General features: G+C 35.0%; 2 protein-coding genes across 2 annotated transcripts; one reads left to right on the top strand and one right to left on the bottom strand.

Annotated features, from left to right (window-relative positions):
* Positions 1–288: 288 nt before the first annotated feature.
* LOC109156129 lies at positions 289–1,068 on the top strand. The gene is made up of 5 exons (XM_019303977.1): positions 289–338; positions 440–547; positions 640–700; positions 791–889; positions 979–1,068. Exons 1-5 carry the CDS (start codon positions 289–291, stop codon positions 1,066–1,068), a joined length of 408 nt encoding a protein of 135 aa, XP_019159522.1.
* A 6,484-nt stretch (positions 1,069–7,552) lies between these two features.
* On the bottom strand, positions 7,553–13,131 carry LOC109154594 (FH protein interacting protein FIP2). Its single transcript, XM_019302370.1, has 11 exons — positions 12,899–13,131; positions 12,469–12,578; positions 12,184–12,318; positions 11,512–11,667; positions 11,122–11,205; positions 9,796–9,842; positions 9,516–9,589; positions 8,590–8,648; positions 8,258–8,317; positions 7,994–8,074; positions 7,553–7,771 (listed from the first exon to the last, which is right to left on the bottom strand). The coding sequence occupies exons 1-11, from the start codon at positions 12,948–12,950 to the stop codon at positions 7,718–7,720; spliced, it is 912 nt and encodes a 303-aa protein (XP_019157915.1). The 5' UTR covers positions 12,951–13,131; the 3' UTR covers positions 7,553–7,717.
* Positions 13,132–20,641: the final 7,510 nt, after the last annotated feature.

Consider the following 20,641-nt stretch of genomic DNA (forward strand, 5'->3'; position numbering starts at 1 on the left):
AAGTTTTTTTTTTAATTATTACTATATTATATATATATATATATATATATATATATATATATATATATATATATATATATATATATATATATATATATATATATATATATATATATTTACCTATATTTAGTAAAATTTCTTATTCATTATTTCTTAATTTTCAGATTTCTTAATCAGTTGTGCAATGAGTATGACATTAGGTCAATCGGGTTTGTCTGTCCGACTCAGATTTGCCACACTATGCTTAAAAGCAGTTCCAGCAAAGTTACATCATATTTCATCCACGTCATGGAGCAGCACAAAGATAAAAACTTTATTTTAGCACCATATCATCAAGAGTAAGAAAATTGTTCTTATATTTTATTAATATAACTCATAACTTTATATTTGGAGTATTAGATATTAAATTTTTAATATATATTTGTGTTTTTAAATGTAGCTCTCATTGGTTACTTTTGGTGATTTGCATACGGTCAAAAAGCGTATGTACCTTGGATCCATTGCCTTCTAATCGCAACATAGGTTTAATTAAAGGCTCTGTGAATTTGTAAGTAAATACTTTATTATTATTTATATTAGTATTTTAGCAACTATGCTATTATTTATAAATTTTTATGTATATGCTTATAATTATTATAGGGCATTTCGCTCTGTTCCTACGAGTGCACGGGTTAAGAGCATCAATTGGAAGCCATGTAAAGTATGTATGAAAATTGAATTTAAATTTAGTGTGATATTTTGAATTACATTAAGTTGTTTAAATTAGTAAAATAATATATGTATTTTGTAGTGCCCGATCCAACCGGGAGGTCATGAGTGTGGATATTATGTCATGCGATACATGTATGATATCGTGACAAAATATTCATCTGTTGATAATTTGGATGGGGTAAGTGAATTTAAATGGAACTATGTATAGTTAAGTTATATTTTATTAATTAACATATTTAATAATTTTATTAATTTAATTTTTTGTAGGCATTTGAAAGCGATAGTCCGTATTCTATCGACGACATAAATGAGCTTCGGGAGCATTGGTCAAAGTTCTTCTTTTCCGAGTGCTTATAACTTTTATTTTATTGATTGAATGTATTTTGTTTTTTATGATAGTATTGAGTTGGGAATTATTTGATATAATTGTATTAAAGTATGAGGATTTTAAGTGCTATATATTGTATTTTGATGATAGTATATTTTGCATTGTGTTTAATTTGATGATAATATTTGCATTGTGTGTTAAAGGTATTGTTTTAAAGTGTGTTGATAGATAAATTGTATTGTGGAGTAATGTTGATAGGATTTGAATGAGCTGTAACAGGTACAGGAATTATAAAAAAAAAAATTAGGAATTTTAATTAAATTAAATAAATAATTAAAAAATAATAAGGGAAAACGCGACCATTTCTAGAGTCAAAATGGTCGCGTATTCCCTTCGAATAAAAAAAAAAAATACAATACGCGATCGTTCTTTGTCAAGAACGGTCGCGTATTACTAACAATGCACAACCATTTCACAATGGTAGCGTAAAGTCGATGCCTTTAGGTGAGCCTCTCATAGGCGACCATTGTACAATGGTTGCCTATTGTCTTTTACAATGGTTGCCTATCTGTAATTTCGTACTAGTGGATGTCACTTGTTTGTAGAAAAACAAGTTTTTCTTGCTTCCAACTTTTGAGACTTTGTAGATGATCTTCAATGTGCTGCAAGTCTCTTGTGATGAAGATTTAACACTCTTTGAATGATTTCTCTTGAAAGCTCTGAATCTCTGAGTGTTTTTCTCTCTTGAATGTTTTCAAATTTAGCGCTCTCTTGATTTTCGTATGCTCTGTTTAGCTCTGTATTTTGAACTCTTTTTGCTCTCTTAGTTCTTGGTGCTCCCAATCTTCAAATCTTCATCCTTTTATAGCTGGTATTGAGAATCTATCCGTTGGAAAAAACGATCTCAATTTTGAATTCTTGTATCTTTTGTTAGAGTTCTTATCTTATCTTCTGAAAATGTGTCAGAAAGATATTCTAGCCGTTTGTAGATCTCCAAGTCCACACAAATGGGTCCCCAAACTTCATCTGATATTAGTCTCGCTTTTTGGGATATTTGGGCTTTAGATTTATGAGAAACAGCTTCTTGATCTTCTCTGAAGTGGTTTTGTTCCTTTGGGATTTTAATATTTCAAAAAGTATTCTTCAATTTAATCTCATGCTAGTTAGGACTAGTATTTTCTTTCTGAAATTTCTTGCGATAAATCTTCTTCATCTTCACGCCTGTTGTCTTCCGAATTCATTTACATTCAATCTGGCTTCAAACTTCATCCCTTACTATTTTTGGCAAATGAAATCCCATCCCATACTGTATTTGGCAAGTGAAACCTTTTCATCCCATACTATATTTTGCAAGTGAAACCTTCGCCCATTTTGAATTGGATCCCATATTGTATTTGGCAAATCTCATCCCATACTGTATTTGGCAAGTGAAACCTTCTCATCCCATACTGTATTTGGCAAGTGAAACCTTCACCCATTTTGAATTGGATCCCATACTGTATTTGGCAAGTGAAACCTATTCAATTTTATTTGACTTTGAAACTGGCACCCAAACTAGAAATTGCATCCCATACTACAATTTGCAAATCGGCTCCCAATCCCAATTTCATGACTAGCCCCCTTCATCTGGTTTAATTATCTTGGCTTGTCAAAATTTACCTTGTAAAATTGTAGATGATGAGATTCAAACATGAACCAATAGATATAATACTTCAGGTATCATCCAATCTATCTATACAATCATTTGGTTACATTTCCAATCTTCTTTGATGTACTCCTTTCTTTTCATAGATACTTGATCTCTAAGTCTAATTCATGCAGAATTCAAATCTTGATCTTCTTCAAAGAAAATTCTTCTTTGAAGTCTTCTTGAGTATGGTATTGGCGTGAAGTTCATTTTATACATATCATATGCATACATTTTCTTCTGTTTGTCATTTTCACTAGACAAATTCTTGATTTTAGGCTTGATATCTTCTTTCATTTTTCATACATCTTCCTCTTATGTTTTTCTCTTTTGTTTCTTAATTAATAATTTCTCGATCATGGTCTAAGACTCAAATAGACTTAAACCAAATAAAATTGGGGGTTCTACAAGTTACAATTTGGCATATCGAAATCTATTACAATTTATTCCTAACACAATTAGCACAAACCAATTAATCCTAAACCTATAGCCTCCTCTTTTGCCATAATTGCAATTTCTTGGAAGGACACCACCAATGGAGGACACTACCATCGCTTTTAACCTCTCAATCTCCTCATCTTTTTTGTTCATACTTCTTAATAAGCCGAGAATAATCTTCTTCGCACGTGGACACATTGGAGGACCGAACCATTCCTTGAATCCACATCCGACACCATCCTATCAACAAATTCAATAATTCTCACAAACAATTTAAAATTGACAAATATGTAACAAAAAATTCGACATGGATGCTCAATAAATGGTGGGAAATGCTCCTTACACAAACCCATCCAAGATGTTTGAATGCTCCATTCACTGCCACAATTGCATATGCGCGTAAGGATTGCATCTCTGTAGTGGTACCTCTGTCTTGGCGAAGATGATGTCGATGAACAAGAAAACTTGGTACTTTGCCTCCACTGTGTTGACATGGTAAGCAATCGTGGAAGAAGAAAGCAAAGAAATCTAGGGTTCTTGGTGTTTGTTTGCAGAAGAACTACTCTATGAAGAAGAAAGCAAAAAAAGGGACGACAGGCAGGTATATTAGGAGCTAATAGGGTGAATGAACGAGATTTCCCTCCAATTTAACTCTTGCTTAACGAAGACCCTAACGGAGGACCAAAATGGGGTAATTTTTGAAAGTCAAGGGACTACATTAGGTGCAATTGAAAGTCGAAATGAAAAATTGAGAATCATCAATAGTCAGGGGACCAAAATGGGAAAAAACTCCCTTTACATGAATGGTTTTTGACTTATGCCATACATGATATGATTGATTTAGATGTTATTGGTTTGAAAGATAGAAACAAATGATAACATATCAGTTTGCCCGAAGCAAACGAGTGAGTGAATTATATCATATTAGTTTGCATGAAGCAAATGAGGGAGTGAATTATATCATGTCAATTTGCACGAAGCTAATGATGTTACTCTTTGGAAAGATGAGGATAAATATTTTTGGGAGATCTTGAAGATCAATTTTATTTGACAAGCTTCCCCTATGATTTTTGTGTACCATTATAATATCATTTGATATGTATGCTTTCATATTTGATTATATATTTTATTCTTAGATGATTGCATATATGTTTTGGGTATTTCATATGTTGTGATACATTTTTAAAGGCTTTAAAGACCCAAATGACATTATAGTATGGGATGATCTATAGTGGGTCACCTTGGGCAAATAGTTTTTTTAGCGAGTCAGATTTCTTCAAATGCATATTATATAAAGCATATTTTGTAAAAGAAAATTCTTAAATTATGAATTTTCTTGTTGGAGACATCAGTTTTATATGCTATTGTTGTTATCAAAATCTGACATACTGCATATCATAATTATTATTATCCCTAGCACCTAGTACGTGGTATAAGATCAAACATTTCCTTATCTGCGTTTTGTTCACAGTGTGCAGTCTGTTTTACTATATTACCACCATTGCCTACCTCCAAGGGCTATCAAAACATCCGTCTGTTGTTTAAATACCTAGAGCCCATGATAGAGGATCAGTATATAATTAGGTACGCTAACTACACACTTGATGAAGATCGTTTCACGACATTAGGGGGAGATAAAAGCCCAAATTTAATAGAATGCCGAGAAATTTCATGAAATGCATGGTTGATGAAAAGATCTTTAGTATTTAAACTCACGTATTAGGTAAACTAAGCTGGAAGTTCAGAAGAGATAAACTGAACTAGAAGTTCAGAAGATAACTAATATGCCAATATATATACTGATAAAAAGAGTAACTAGGTCTCATATATCTTCCCCAACTTGGATCGTATGTATCTACTAATTCTCCTTGACGCCAGAAGCGTGGAGACATGTCGGTATAAAAGACAAGAATCCGCGGAAAGCTAAATCTAGTAGAAAATTTCGTCACTCTTGAAATCGCTTAAAGAAGTATGTCCTGAAGACATTCGTCCAAAAGGCGAAAAAACCCAGTAAATTTATATGTGCACCCAAAATCATAATACTGGAGATGCGGAACAACCAGACAAAAAAATCTTTGGGAAACAGCTAGAGTCTTGTTGAATTAGAAATTACCATTAATTTTATATATATGGGAGAAATTTATGAAAAATGTTATAGTTGTCGACAACATAATTACCTTTACAATTGCTAATATTATATAAATTTGGATCCAAAGCTTTACACTAGTAGTGTCGTGACTGTTTAAATGTATAAAGGAGCAATTAAGGCATATACAGCTCAGCTCGCTAAAACTATATTCTCTTTATAACACGTACACCATTTAATGTTAACCATGTAGGTTGCAAATGGGTGTTTTTACGAAAAAAAGAAATACAAACAATCTGGTGGTATGATATAAAGCGTGACTGATAGCTTAAGGGTTTATGCAGAGACCCTGAATTTATTTTGATCAAATATTCTCTCCCACAACAGATGTCATTAAGGTGCTTAAGTTAAAGCTTAAGGTGTGTAAGTCTATTACTTAAGGTGCGTAAGTTTGTAGCTTAAGGTGCGTAAGTTCATAGTTTAAGGTGCATATGTTTAAAGTTTAAGGTGCATCACTTTCTAGTTTAAGGTGTTTCAGTTTAATTCTTAAGGTGCGTATGTTTAAAGCATAAGGTGTGTATGTTTAAAGCATAAGCTGCACTATTTTCCAACTTAAGGTGCATAAGTTCGAAGCTTAAGCTGCGTCGAGACACTTATCATTTGCATCCATATTGTTAGGAAGCGCATTGTTTTTTTAAAAAAATTTCTTCAGTTTGAGTCATTGATCTATGACTATATTAGATCAATGGCTCATATCTCACCCTATTTTTTAAAAATTTTCTTCAGTTTGAGCCGTTGATCTATATTAGATCTGAGAAGCTTGACACGTGAACCATCCCATATATATATATATATATATATATATATATATATATATATATATATATATATATATATATATATATATATAATAAAGTAGAATCCAGCCACAAAATTTTTCCTCCAAAGTGTGAATGCATTTTGATAGAAACAAGATTAGCAAATATGAATGTATTAATTGTGTGGGTAGATGTATTTATACATATTTTTTTGAAGTAATTATGTGTATTTATATTTTATAAATTATATTTTATTATTATAGCTCTATCTCTATCTCTATCTCTATCTCTATATATATTAAAGCATAATGCAGTATGAAAAAAAATTTATTGTGTTCAAATTTATTAGTAAAGTTTTATATTTAATATAATTTGTGTATATATTCATTTAAACCTCAATTATAATTAATTTGACTCCACATATATAAAGAGGATAAATTATATATAAATTAAATATAGTTCTTATATAAATAATCTTTTTCAAATGAATAAATTTTTGTGGTGATTTTCGACAAATATCGCATGCTATTTTATTTACAAATTTTATTTAAATACGTTAGTTATATAATTAAAGTAGTTATTTCAAATTCAAATTCTTTTAAAAAAAATTTAAATTCAAATTCAAATAATAATACAAGTAACAAAAAACTTTAAAATCAAAATAATAATAGCATAATTAAACTTTTTAAAATATTAAATATTACATTGTATAGTTATACATACATTTTTAATCAAACTATTTCTGAGCTCAAGAACTCAAGTACGTTTTTCTGTTTCTACAACCATTACTTTCTTTGCAAATTCAGAGGATGTCAAAAATTGTTAAATTTGTTAAATTAATAACAGTTCGTGCATCGCACGAGACAATTACTAGTATTTCAAATTACTCTCAAAATAATAATAATAATAATAATAATAATAATAATAATAATATTATTATTATTATTATTATTATTATTATTATTTAAAGGAATGAAAAAGCCAACAAAAGGACAAAGATAGTCCACTGCACCTTAGGCTAACTTACATATAAAATTTAGATTCTTTCAATGTGACATGGCTTATGTCATGCCAATAGTAGCCTAGAAGGTGGCTTGTGGAGGTTCAATTCATGCCATTTGGGTTGAATATATTCTTATATACAAGGATTGCAAATATTAAAAAGTGGAGCAAAAGTACAATATTATAAGTGGAGAGAGTTTCTCGATCAAGCTACATTTAAACCAGGTCTTTATCAAAATTTAAAAAGATCAAAGCTTAAATATAAAACAGAGAACCAAAAGTAAAATATTGTATGCCAAAATTGCAACCTAAATGGAATTACTCTTATTTGGAGCCTTGAGATATCATAGAAGATACTAAACAATATGCCAAAATTGTAACCTAAAAGATACCGAATCAGGTATTTAAACATTATGTCAGAACTGATAAATATGAATACATTAGGACAGCTCAAACCGCTCGAGGAAAATGATATGGCTTCCAGCCAGTAAACACAATTCACCCACGTTTGATAATTAGCTATACATACTTTCTCTACATGTATTTTACAGCATCAAATAAATAGAGATTCCATTCTGGTAGGGGTGGATAGATGGTGGTTTTGATGATAACGAAACGAAATCAACATTGTCATGTTGACATTACACTTATCTGATTGCTCCCAGTAGGTTGGCTCCGTCAAGTTTTGCTCCTTCCAGATGCTGTGCATAACATGGATCAGATGAAACATACCAGGATTACAAATAATGAAAATTACCTCAAGTGGGGGGTGGTATTTTTTTTTTTTTTTAACAAAACCAAAGACTTGGTTTAGCAATTTCCATCCACACACACACACACACACAAAAAGAGCAAAAATTTCACGTGTAAGAACTAACTCAAATTCATGTCAGATGGAGAGCAAGAAAAACATTGACACTTACTGTATCACGAAGATTGACATGTCGAAGATAAGCTCTTTGAAGGTTTGCGCCCTTTAGATTAGCATTTGTTAACTTTGCACCCTGAATGGAGTAGTTCATGAGTTGATATAAACAGCATTAGAAGAAGAACCTATCTTTCTTTACTGTATATCAGATCACTTATTGGTCTTCATATAGATTATAGTTAAGAATTACTAGATAATATCATAAAGTATAGAACAATGATGTTAAATCTTTATAGGTCAATTAATACACAGTTTATACCTTCAGATTGGCTCCCTCTAAATTGGCTCCTTCCAAGTTGGCATTAGTAAGATCAGCTGTCTGAAAATTTGAGTAGCAAAAGGGAAAATAGCTTAAGATTACATTCTAAATTTTTTTTTTCATCTGTACAAGTACTGCCTATAAATACAAAGTTCGCATGATATCATCATAAAACAAAGGGGAAACCCTTTTGTCTTAAAACAAAAAACAAACAGCGAATAAACACACTAGATAGCTCCAGCAAAAAAGAATGCGTTAAGACTTAAGAGAGAGAAACAAACAAACAAAGAAATAGATAGTCACTAGTGTAAATCAGTCTAAATGTACTTAACCTGCAGGTGCGCTGATCGTAAATCTGCACCACAAAAGCTGCAGTCTATTAGACAGGCATCTGTAACAGAGTGAAGAACAGACATTGGTAACTTGATAACCAAAAACGAAAGCATTCTTCTGTGTTTAAATAGAATGCAGCTACAGGAAATTTAAAATATAAAAGCACCCTACTTGCTCTACTTTTTACTCTTATGATAGAATTCAACTGGAACTTTAGAGATCTATATGCAGACGATTTTGTTTTTTCCTCTTAGCTACAGGAGCTATTGCCCTCATAATATTGTATTGTCTCTCCTTGATTAAGTTCCCATCATTTCTTTTTATCCACACGCAATAGTGTTCTTAGTTAATATTTAACTCTGGCATGAGTTATACAGGTAGCTTGAGTCCTTTTTCATGCATTACTTTTTGAAATATTAAAAGTATTGAACAAAACTATTAACATGCACAATCTAAATCTAACACGGAGTACCATAGAGTTTTCTATTTAATTCAGTGAGCAGTTCCTATAATTAGGCATAATATGAAGCTAATCACAGGTGCTACAGCACATTTAATGCATGTTTAAGCAATTAAGGCCTTGCATTACGGAACTACAATCACATGGAAACATGCTACTCTAGTGTATACCATATGCATGGAAGCAAACTTCAAGCACTCTATGATACAACAATCTGGTAAAAAGCTTTTCGGCACTACACAATTTTAAAATCTTCTCTAAATGACCAGAACACATCAACAGTACTATGACCAACATAAACAATTGTGAACCTCACACTTCTTAGATCTTTTCTGAATACGAAATAAAACGACTGAGGAAGATAGCACTAAGTAATTATTAATGCAAGCTCATCAACCTAAGGCCTTATTTGTAGAAATATGTATGAGTCACCTAGTAGTACTAATTTAAACAGAGAAAACTCACCCTGTAAGTTTGCACTCTGAAGATTTGCACCAGCTAATAAAGCTCCGCGGAGGTTTGCTCCAGTAAATTCACATCTTTTCAAGGACAAAAAAAAAATTATATGAGGCCATAGTGCAAAGGAATACAGAAGTTGAAAGAAACTATTTCAGTAATAATAGCCTGGAGAAAGTGTGAAAATACAATATCAACATAAAAAATCTAGAAAAGTTAAGATGACTGAGAGCCCTAGCACATTCAAGAGAACAATATACCAAATATGAAAATTGTTGCAAATCCTTACTCGCGTAATGTGGCATTATGGAAAATGGAAGCCTCAGCATCCACATCCTATAATGAAGTTTAAAAAATGACTGAATTAGTGAGCAGGGATTATAAGTGCTGGAATAACTCCTAGAACTTATACCCAAAAAATCCTAAAATCAGTACTTCCAAAAAGCACCAAGTTAGGCATGAAACTACAAAATATGCAACTACATGAATCTATGCTGAAGATAAAACCACTGTCAAAGGTAGCTTAAGTCGCTACACATTCTTTTGGGATAAGAAACAAGGCAGTGCAGCAACGATAATAAGATACAAAAAAGGTGTAAATACCACCAAATATTTTCACATTGCTGTTTAATAAGTTAACTAAATTCATACTTTAGATATTCTTAATATACAACTTCTTTACATAATTATAATATGTTTGCGATTTACATCTTTATTTTCACCATTGTGTTTGTTAAAAGAAATAGTAAGATAATTTTGAATTTGGTACCCTACCCTAGAGTTAATGAATTTAGTTTTATTTACAGTGCAATCAAATAACACACACAGGAGCACTGTAAGCTCGTAAAAGATGGAGGGCTTTCCAGATGTATCGAAATTTATAATGATAGAAAAATCAAGTTTTGAAAGGAGGTCTACTAGCATGTGCACGCTTGAAGTAAATCCGTCTGCCAACACTATTAAAAAGATGCTTCAGACTGTCGTGTATATTTTTTAAGTGGGTTTAAGGGGGAGAAAGAATCATTTGGGACCTTGCGACAAGGGAAATTTTTGGCTTAATACTTCTATAGTGTGATGGCTGAATCTAATCCTCAAACCTGTTTAATTTTTTATTATTTTTTTAAATAGTGGAATCAAATTTGATGAGTTAAATGCCTCTGCAAGTAGATTTTTTAAAGTCGAAACCTGATAGAAAATTTTACTTGTGAAATAAGAGGGAAAATAGTCAGCTGCTTTATTCTGCATCTAGAGGAAGAAGCTAACACCTTTTACCCTGCTACTGACATTAGTTTGCAGATACCTACAACTTAAAAGAGAATAAAAATTGGCTAAAAGCAGGCTGTCAGCAGCCCCTTAGCAGCTGCATGTCTAATCTTGTATCACATCAAAATATTTTGTAATTGGATGATATTTGCAAGAACAGATAGACAATAACATGGTTCATAGGCAGTTAAGGCCCCTTTTTTCTTCCTAAAAATTGAAAGTATACTAGGCAGCAAGCACTAATTCAAATCAGAAATGGGCATTTCATTCCTCTACAAATATTACAGTATTACACAGAGAGTACAAAAGCATATAAATTTAGAATTTCACATAGTATAATAGAAAAAATTACCTTGAATTTTGCACACTGAAGATTTGCACGTGAAAAAAACACATTTTTAAGACATGCATAACTGAAGTCGACAAAGGACAGGTCCTGCATATCAAATGCAAGACATCAGACATAAGTTGGGATGCATGCTGAGCTGCCAAACAGGGAGGAAAATAAGACAAAATGAAACAAGGGCATGGATGTCTAACTAACAAGCCACATATAAGGATATAATGATTTTCCTAGTTCCCCTAAGAGAATAACAAGCCATAAATTTCCTATAGAAGTTTAGGAACTTAACATAGAAAGTCGAGGAAGGCGGGATTCAGATAGAATTTCAGACTAGTCTATAAATATAACTTCAGAATATGACCAAGTAACTGGGAATGGTTTGGCATTGGAATATTTTACCAATTTAGAAAGGTCAAGGCCAGAAAGATTAACCCCACGAAATCTGACTCTTTCAGATTGTATGCATTTGATGATATCAGTGCGTGTCAATTCAGAAACCAACTCCTCTTCCTCCTTCCTCTTACTTAATGCAGCTATAATTCCATCAGCCAGTCCCTGAAACAAGCATGCAAAATTAAAACTCAGCAGAATAGCAATGTTATCATGATGCTAATAAGCAAAACACATTCGGTAAGTCCAGCACAATTGAACACCATATCATAATCACACTCTCTAAACAGTAGGCACCTCATTTTGTGTTCTACTTCCATAGAGGAAGGAATTTAGAGCTTATTATGCATCTATGTACTTGAAACAAGGCAACTACGCAATGAAGACATCAAATGCAGGCATAGATACTATCAATCAAATTAGGCTGTGTCCAACTTTTTCATGCTGTATAGGCATTTTCTTCATTTTGAGAGGTAAAGTTGACTAATTCCCATCATTTATGGGCCCAATTAGACATGATTTTTCTTCTTTTCTTTTGAACTCCAATGGCAGGCATATACATTTCCTTCCCCGCATATCTTCAGACAGAAAGGTTCCACTTCTTTCCTCTAGGACATGGCACTATGACAATTATAGCACAATATCAATAACGTCAATAAAGGGAGAGAAAAGATTAATTACAAGAAGTTGGTAGTACTCTGCCTCTCGCAAAAGTTCTGAATATTCAAAATCTTTCAGAGTGGGGACAACACCATCCCTCAACCAATTTAGAATATGCCGAAAGTGTTTTCCATCCCTGTCAACAAAAATATATCCCTGCAGCAACACAATATAATACTATCAAAAATCACAAAACCAAGGGTTCTAAAAACTTCTGTATCATTCCCATGTGGCAACACAAAGATCATACTAACAAATTAATGACTAAATGTATCAACCTTCCTCCAAGTTGTAGCAAGCAGATACCTTTTCAGATTCCTGGCAGAGAGTGTGCCGACCACTGAACATCGCAGCAAGCATTGAATCAGGCTCACGCTGTGTCAGGGTATCCACTGTGGTGCAAAATTTCTTCCCTCCTTCAAGAAATAAACAATAAACATATAAAACAAAAAGGCCCCGTTCAAGAAAAGAAAGGATCCTAAACCCCAAACCTAATGAACGATCAAATGATATGAATCCACTCATTCGCTGAAACCTAAAAGGCAAAACCCAATATTTTGCTGTCAAAGTGTAATTACTGCTTCAAATTGTACCACCTGCTTGATTGAATGTACAAATTACACGAAAGAACGAAGACAAGATTTTCAAAACTGTTATTTTTGCTCAAATAGTCGAAGATCGGTGCTGGAATGGTTGACTACAGTAGTGAAAGGGATGAAGGAATGAGGGAACTCACCGATATTGAGGCGAACCAATGAAGAAGCAGAGGCGTCGGAGAAGAAGGTCATTTACCGGCGAATTTTAATCCAATGCGATTGGTTCAGAGTTTCCCAAAGGATCTAGATTCTAAACTGTCTATTAACGGTGGCTTAGCACTCCTCTAGACTACTACTCGCCTCTTCGCGCTCCTTGCATTGATATGACTAGTTGACTGCCGCTAATCGTGCGTGCAGTTTTCGGAATATTGGACGGGGATAAAATGTTGCGATTCTAAGCGTATTTAACAAATTAATTGATTTTCAAAAAAAAAAAAAAAAACAAATTAATTGCATAAAAGTAGGTTGGGCAATGCCAACTACCAAAAGTATGAATCAATTGTGAATTACTACTTACTAGTGGTATTTTATGTGTGATACACAAATTGCAACATATATTTCAACTAAATTATATATAATATAAGAGTAATGATGGTATGGTTTTAATAAGAATCAGCACGTTGCATGATCATCGCCACGATTGTGGTGGTGTGATGGCGGCCTTATGCACGACAGTGCCACAATCGTGGAGGAAATTGTGCAAGAGGGCGCGAATGTATTTAATGGATTTTTGAATTGGCCGATTTTGTAACACTTAGTTTTAGTTTTAGTTTTCCACTTCTAGCAACACTTACAATTCTCTCCAATCCTAGAGAGAGAAAGAGTCTAGGGCTTAAAGTAACTTGACACATTGCTTGGATTTTTGGATTCATCTCTTGCTTTGGATTGGAGATCTTGTTAAAGATTGGTTGCAATTTTAATTGGATCTAAGTGATCTTTCAATTTCAATTCCGTTTATTTCTAATTTCATAATCCATTGTGCAATTGCTATTCATCAAAGAACAAGTGTGGCTACGAATCTCTAGGAATTGGATTAGATTTCTCTTGTGACTAGTCTTTTCTATGTGCGATGCACAAAAAAAAACTAAAAACATATGCTTAATATTTATATTTCTAAAAATAACTAACAAATCCTTACTAATTAAAATTTATATGAAATAAAATTTATTTATTATATTAATCCAATATATAATGTCTACAAATATCATTATCATTAAAGAATATAAGAAAATATATGGTGGATGCATGTACATGGTAACAATAATAGAAAAGATAACGGAAGTTATAACGATAGGGGTATTTTTGTCCAAATAATTATATAGTACAACTCTTAAAGCACAATGTACAAAATGATTAGCATTAAAAATATGGACATAAATTAGGGATATAACTTTGGTTGAGACTTATTATGTTTTTAGATTAGATTAGATTATGCATTCTAGCCCTTGATCAATTAATTGAGAAGATTTGATTTAGATGATGACCTATTATCTTTGTTGGGAGTGATATTAATATTGATCCTTGCACTTTGATGGCCTCATTGTGTTAGAAGTTTGAGAGAGTGAGACTTGCAAGAGATTGAGGCCTCACTATATATAGTCTTGTTGACTTGCAATTCCCGCCTTAGATCCGAGAGGACAAAGTCCGTAAAGAGATGTAGACCAAGTGTTTGATAAAATATCTTAGACAAATAATTGCATAAGAGACTAGGATTGTATCGGCCTAGTGCTATTAAAGTATCTTCCAAAGATAGTCAAAGATACACTATCTCAACTCTACCTTCGCCAAACCGAATGCATAAGAGCAAGAGGATCTAATCCACTTCCCCATCTTTTACTTGATTACTTACTTCCTTTGCTTGCTTACACTTTCAACCTTCAAATCAATGCTTCTTACTACATTTGCTTCGCCTAGTCTAACCTTGTCATTACCTCACTTATGATTGCTATACACTTTAATCACTCCAAGTTGCCATCCTTTTGAGAACGATATTCCCGGGTATCCATCTTTCCCAACCTTCTTTCCATCCACTGTACTGCTACATTACACCACGTCAAATGGCATTGTGTTCGGGGATGGCAAACAGTTTTGATTAGAGTGTTTTACTTGGTGGTCATAAGAGTTGTGTTATGAACATTTTGTTTTAGATTTCGATGATACCAAATGATAGGATTTTTAGTCCCCAATTATTTTATTTTCTAGACTTAGAATTTTTTTTTCTGCTCAACATTCGAACAATCCGAATGGTACCTCGGGTAGTCACAATTCGGTTAAGCAAAACATCTGAATGGTAACTCGAATGGTTACATTTCGGTCAGTCTCAATAAACGATTCATAGAGTAACTCGAATGGTTATCGCTTGAATAGCTCAAGATGAATATAAGAAGACTAAAAGATTGAAGATTTGAAGAGTAGAAGACTACAAGGTTGAAAGGTTATAAAGGCTTAGAAGTGGAAGGGCCTACCTTTCGAACTGTTAGTAGAACGAATGGTAAGGTCAACCATTCATAGCCGAAAGGTTGCAAAGGTCAAAAGATGGAAGGACCTACCTTTCGAGGAGTAAAAAGGGACGAATGGTAAAGTCAACCATTTGTATCCAAGAGGTTAAGGTTCAAAGAGTTAACCTAGTTAACCATTCATAAAGGACTGCTTGAAACATTCTCTGAGCCAACAATTCCAAACCTTAAATATTGAGCGAATGTGTCTAGGGCAAAGTGAGTCCTACGAACACATCCTAAAAAGATATTTCCCTAAAAGCCTTGACTTTTTGTGTAGAGCAAAAAGATATGTTCAGCGCAAATTAAGTCTTTAACGGCTGAAAAATCTGACACGCTCACATACTCTCCTAATTACCTATCGGTCTCTACCCACTAGTTAATAGCCATTTGAAACTGGTTTCCCTCAAATGGACCTTTTTCATTACTACGTCTATAAATGCCCTCTTCTAATACTGAAGAAAGCGTTGGTCAATCTGACATTCTCTAAGTGCTCAAAGAATTCAAGAAAATTCACAACTAGTGACCAGTGAGAAAAAGAGATAAAAGCTGAAAGGATAAATCCAAATTTGCAAGAAGCTTGTGCTGTTTACACGTGAAGATCAAGACATTCAAAAGTCAAATCTTCTTAGTTGGAGAAATAAAGAATTTTATCTTCAACTTTTGTAACTCTACTCATAGAAGTAGAAAGAGACGGAGTAAACTCGTGTGAAGTTGAAAAACCTAGACATTCAAGGTCGGGTTTGTATTCAGGTGGTCTCATTGTACTACATAAATAGTGTAAACCTCCTTTGGGTTTAAGGAAAAGCGTGGAGTAAGCTTGGTTTGGCCGAACTACTATAAAATCTCTCTCTGCATATTCTTATTTATTTACTGCTTTTATTTTGCAAACTACTAACAAACAAACATAAATTTTATAAAGATAAAAACGTGCTAACAAAGTTTAACAAGGGGTTAACAAATTTCGTTATGCATAATCTCGAGTAATTAAAGTCACCTCCGGTTGCTTTAACGTTTCACAAATTATTTTAAAAAATCTAACAAGACTATTCACCCCTCCCCCTCTAGACTTGTTCCCTAACCCCACCCGGGACCAACAAGTTGTATTGGCATCCTAGGTTGTTCATTTACTTTCATTCGTTTCTTTTCTTAGTTGTACATATTATCATTTTGTTACTTGATTTTGAAGTGAGTATACATAACTTGCATATATCAATTGCTCACAAGCAACTACTTTTAGTTCCAAACCATTTGTTTCTTGAAACTTTATCTAGGGTCAATTTCCCAAGATGTATCCAAGGAGTCCACCAAGACACGATGAAACATTTCATTATGGGTATTCACCCATAGAGGAGAACCATGGGGACAAATCCCATCTTACCACCATGGATACCCACCTTACACCTCTCGCTACACATATGATTACCCACCTCCACCCCCACCTCCACATAGCTACTTACTCCCACCTTACCACTTAATTACTTACCCTTAAAAGGGGATTTAATTCCCTTAATTAATTAAGAAGGGTCCACCATAAGCCATGAACCCTTATCCCTAAACCAAACCCTTAGTCAAGAAATAGAATTAGTAAATCCATATCATTCAATCCTTAATTAGGACTCTTATATATATATATATATATATATATATATATATATATATATATATATATATATATATATATATATATATATATATATATATATATATATATATATATAAGGACACATGAGGCACCTAGAACTCACACCACAATAGCTTTCAACACACAAGAATCCCCAAGAATTCCCCTAGGAGAAATCAAGAAGATGAGATCTTAGAGAAAGAACCATTATAGCCAAGGACTCCAATTAAGGCTAAGAGGTAACCCATGTCTCAACAAAACCTATTTTCCTTGCTATAATCTTCTTCTTTGGCTCCTTCTCTATGTTTGTGTCTTGATAAATCTTTTATGATGATTATGATATGATCTTGATGTTGATGAGATGATCTTATGTGTTGATCTTGATGATTATAAGAGGATCTTGATAATTGTGTGTTGAGTCTTGATAAATCTTGATGTTCTTGATTTTAAAGATAAAGTATGATTTTGTGATTTAAATATGATTAGAGCCCTAGGTTGAATCGTGAATTTCGTATTGAGATATTCTTGGTATATTTGGGTGGGAATTCGCATGTTCGGGTGTTGATTATGTCTAGAAGTCATGTTAGAATATGTTCAATGTGATTTTTGGTTTTGATCCATTATCTGACTACGTGATGCCGTTGTTTGCATTTAAAAGTGTCTAAACATGGTTTCGGGTTCCACAAAAGATCCCGGGACCCAATTATTGAAAAAGAGTCAGTGGGGGGTAGGTGGGGGTAGGGGAACCCGCCACCTACCCGCTGCCCCTAAGGGCGTTGTCGGCAGCGGGCAGGCGACTGCCCGCCGGGCACACGCTGCCCAGTAACCTCGCCGCCGGCGGGTGGTCCTCCACCCGCCGGGCACCCGCTGGTTTCCCCAGTGTGGGATGGTGGTTTCCCCGTTTGAAGTTTCCTCGACCCTCGTGGTGTCCCAACGGACTCCGTTTATCGTGTCTGAGTCTAGTTTGATGATTCGGGTACCATTCGTAGGATAAAAGAGTCTTATGTATTGCATGCTAGTTGAATTGGTATCCTGTTGTCGTAGGTGAAAGAAGTATGAACCCTTAGGAATATTCCTAGTATGTGGATGATCACGCATAAGTTTATTATACGTCTTCTCTCCCCTTTCCCAATGTGCTAATGTGGGTTGCATGTGCATGCTATGTGTTTTGTGTACATGATACCCCAATTTGGTTGCAATCAAATTGGCTATACGGGCAGTTGGATGGGTTGAGAACCATACCAACTGTTAACCAGGCCGGTTGCGATCGATCAGGTATATAAATATTATATAGGGCTATGGTCCACCGTTTGGTTGCGATCAAACGTTTTACATTAGCTGCGGTTCATAATCTGGTTGGGATCAGAATTACACTTTTGGGTTGCGGTCCACCGTTTGGTTGCGATCAAACGTTATGATGAGCTACGGTTCATCGGTTGGTTGCGATCAACCCCTTCGTGTTGCGATACGAGGCAGGGTGCTACGGGGCCGTGTTAGCGCTATATGCGCTGACCCTCATGTATGGGCGTGCGATTGATCCTGTGGCGCCACCAAATTGTGCTTATGTGTTGAGATAATGATTGAATGATGATATGAATGATGTGAAATAATCTTGTGACCTTAGGGTATATGCTAGTATCTTTATATGCATGATTATAACTGCTAAATGTGTTTGTCCCTACCTGTTGAGTCTATTCTCGATTTTTAAAGCTAGAGTCTCCTAAGTATATATCGTCCGGCTTCAAAATGGTTTTCCTATATATATATATATATATATATATATATATATATATATATATATATATATATATATATATATATATATATATATATATATATATATATATATATATATATATACCTATATTGTATTTTAACGCGTTGGAGTGGGTTACCAGCATTATTCGCTGAACAGATATATTTGGCTTTCAGGAACAGATGAGTAGCTCCGGAGCGCGCTAGAGGACTGAGGCTTAGATAGTTAGTTTTCCTTTCGGGCTGCGTGCTATGATGATGTATTGACATTACATTGAGGATATTTAGTTAGTGTAGCCTGTGCATCTGAGTTCTACAGCTCAGATGTGGCATAACACCCCAAACTCTTATGTTTATTAATGCTCTATTTCGGTATTAATAATAGTATTACCTTTATTATATAAGTTTTAAAAGTTTCGAAAATCTGGGGTGTTACAGTAGGTATCAGAGCCTAAGTTTGACCCTAGGATAGGACTCTTATGACCAGACTTTAGGACATTAGGCTTCAACTCTAGGTATATAGGAACATAGGATTTAGGAATCTTAGGACGCGCGGTGAGATTGTGAGCCTACCTAACCTTCCCCTCACTCTATTCTGCACTTAATTTAAAGAACTCCCTCCTACACTTATAGCATCAAGGTAAATATGCAACTTAAAAATAATATTGGCCCTGTAAACCAGCAGGATGGCACCAAACAGAAGACAATCAAGGACCCCCGAACCCACCACTCACGATCCTCTGGCTCAGACTCTACAGCAACTGACTCAGGTCGCCCAGACACTGAGCGACGTAGTTCTCCGTAACAACAACCGATCACCACCACCACCAAACTGGAACTCGGATATCACTCGGCAAATCTCGAATCATCGGCCACCCATCTTCTCTGGGGAAGAAGACCCCGCAATCCTCGAAGAATGGATTCGAACCTTCGACAAAATCCTCGGCTTAGTAGAATGCCCAGAAGAGCGCCGCGTAGAAATAGCCTCATTCTACTTCGGACACGAGGCCGACCTTTGGTGGATCCACGAGGGGCCCACTTACAGAAAAGAACCAGGGTTCAACTGGGAAAGCCTAAAGACACGACTATGAGAAGATTCTACCCTGCACACGTGAGAACAGCCATGTACGAAGAATTCCTCCACTTGAAACAAGGGATAGCCACCGTCATGGAGTACCACAAACGGTTCCTCGAACTGGCCCGTTTCGCACCCGAATTGGTCCCTACAAAGACGACCAAGATAGAAAAGTTTGTGTCGGGCCTCAACTTCGAAGCCCGAAAAGCCTTAATCGTGAGCGGACCCCAAACCCTCAACGAAGCTTACTCCAGTGCCGCCAACCTCTATCGAATCCAACTACTGCAACGTGGAGTCCAGGAACAGATTTGTAAAAGGAACACGGGAGGTGGGGCACCACCCGTGAAAAGAACGAGAAACGACACTAACTCAAGGCCAAGCAACCCAACTAGCCAAGGGCCGCCCTTGAGAAACAACGAAACTAATACGAGACCCTTCCTTTGCCGAAGATGCAACAAGGACCATAGAGGCAAGGACTGCATGGGAAACCCCTGGCGATGCTTCAATTGCGGAGGAGAAGGACACAAGTCTTTCCAATGCACTCAACCCCCGAACTCGCGCCCTACAGTCATGGGCCAACACGGGGGCGCGAACAGTCAAGGGAATTACAATGCCCCCGAAAAAGTATTCGTCATGAGCCGCACTCAGGCCGATCTTGAAGACGAGGACAACTTCGACGAAGAAAACGTGACCCCAGGAGACGAGGACCCCGCAAATCAATCGGAAGAGAACCAGGGAGAAGAATTCTGCTTAGGGTGATCAGTAAAACCCCCTGTAAACCACCCTCGTAGTAAAAACACTTGGTTAGTTTAGTTACTTAGAAATTATTATAAATAAAAGCCGAAGTCAAATAAATTAGCATAAAAGAAGGACTAAACATCCCCCAAGAACCCATGAGTCACCAAAATCAACACCCAAGCACGCCATAACCATC

This window comes from Ipomoea nil, unplaced genomic scaffold (assembly GCF_001879475.1).
Source record: "Ipomoea nil cultivar Tokyo-kokei standard unplaced genomic scaffold, Asagao_1.1 scaffold0276, whole genome shotgun sequence".
NCBI lineage: Eukaryota > Viridiplantae > Streptophyta > Magnoliopsida > Solanales > Convolvulaceae > Ipomoea > Ipomoea nil.

What these genes read in the sequence shown, in the direction of transcription:
- LOC109156129 (XM_019303977.1), top strand. Translation starts at nt 289, where the DNA reads ATGGAGCAGCACAAAGATAAAAACTTTATTTTAGCACCATATCATCAA. An exon ending in TCAATTGGAAGCCATGTAAA is followed by an intron (nt 701 to 790) that starts GTATGTATGAAA and finishes TGTATTTTGTAG; the next exon opens with TGCCCGATCCAACCGGGAGG. An exon ending in CTGTTGATAATTTGGATGGG is followed by an intron (nt 890 to 978) that starts GTAAGTGAATTT and finishes AATTTTTTGTAG; the next exon opens with GCATTTGAAAGCGATAGTCC.
- LOC109154594 (XM_019302370.1), bottom strand. Translation starts at nt 12,950, where the DNA reads ATGACCTTCTTCTCCGACGCCTCTGCTTCTTCATTGGTTCGCCTCAAT. An exon ending in TCAGAGTGCAAACTTACAGG is followed by an intron (nt 8,649 to 9,515) that starts GTGAGTTTTCTC and finishes ACTCTGTTACAG; the next exon opens with ATGCCTGTCTAATAGACTGC. An exon ending in TAGAGGGAGCCAATCTGAAG is followed by an intron (nt 8,075 to 8,257) that starts GTATAAACTGTG and finishes TACTCCATTCAG; the next exon opens with GGTGCAAAGTTAACAAATGC.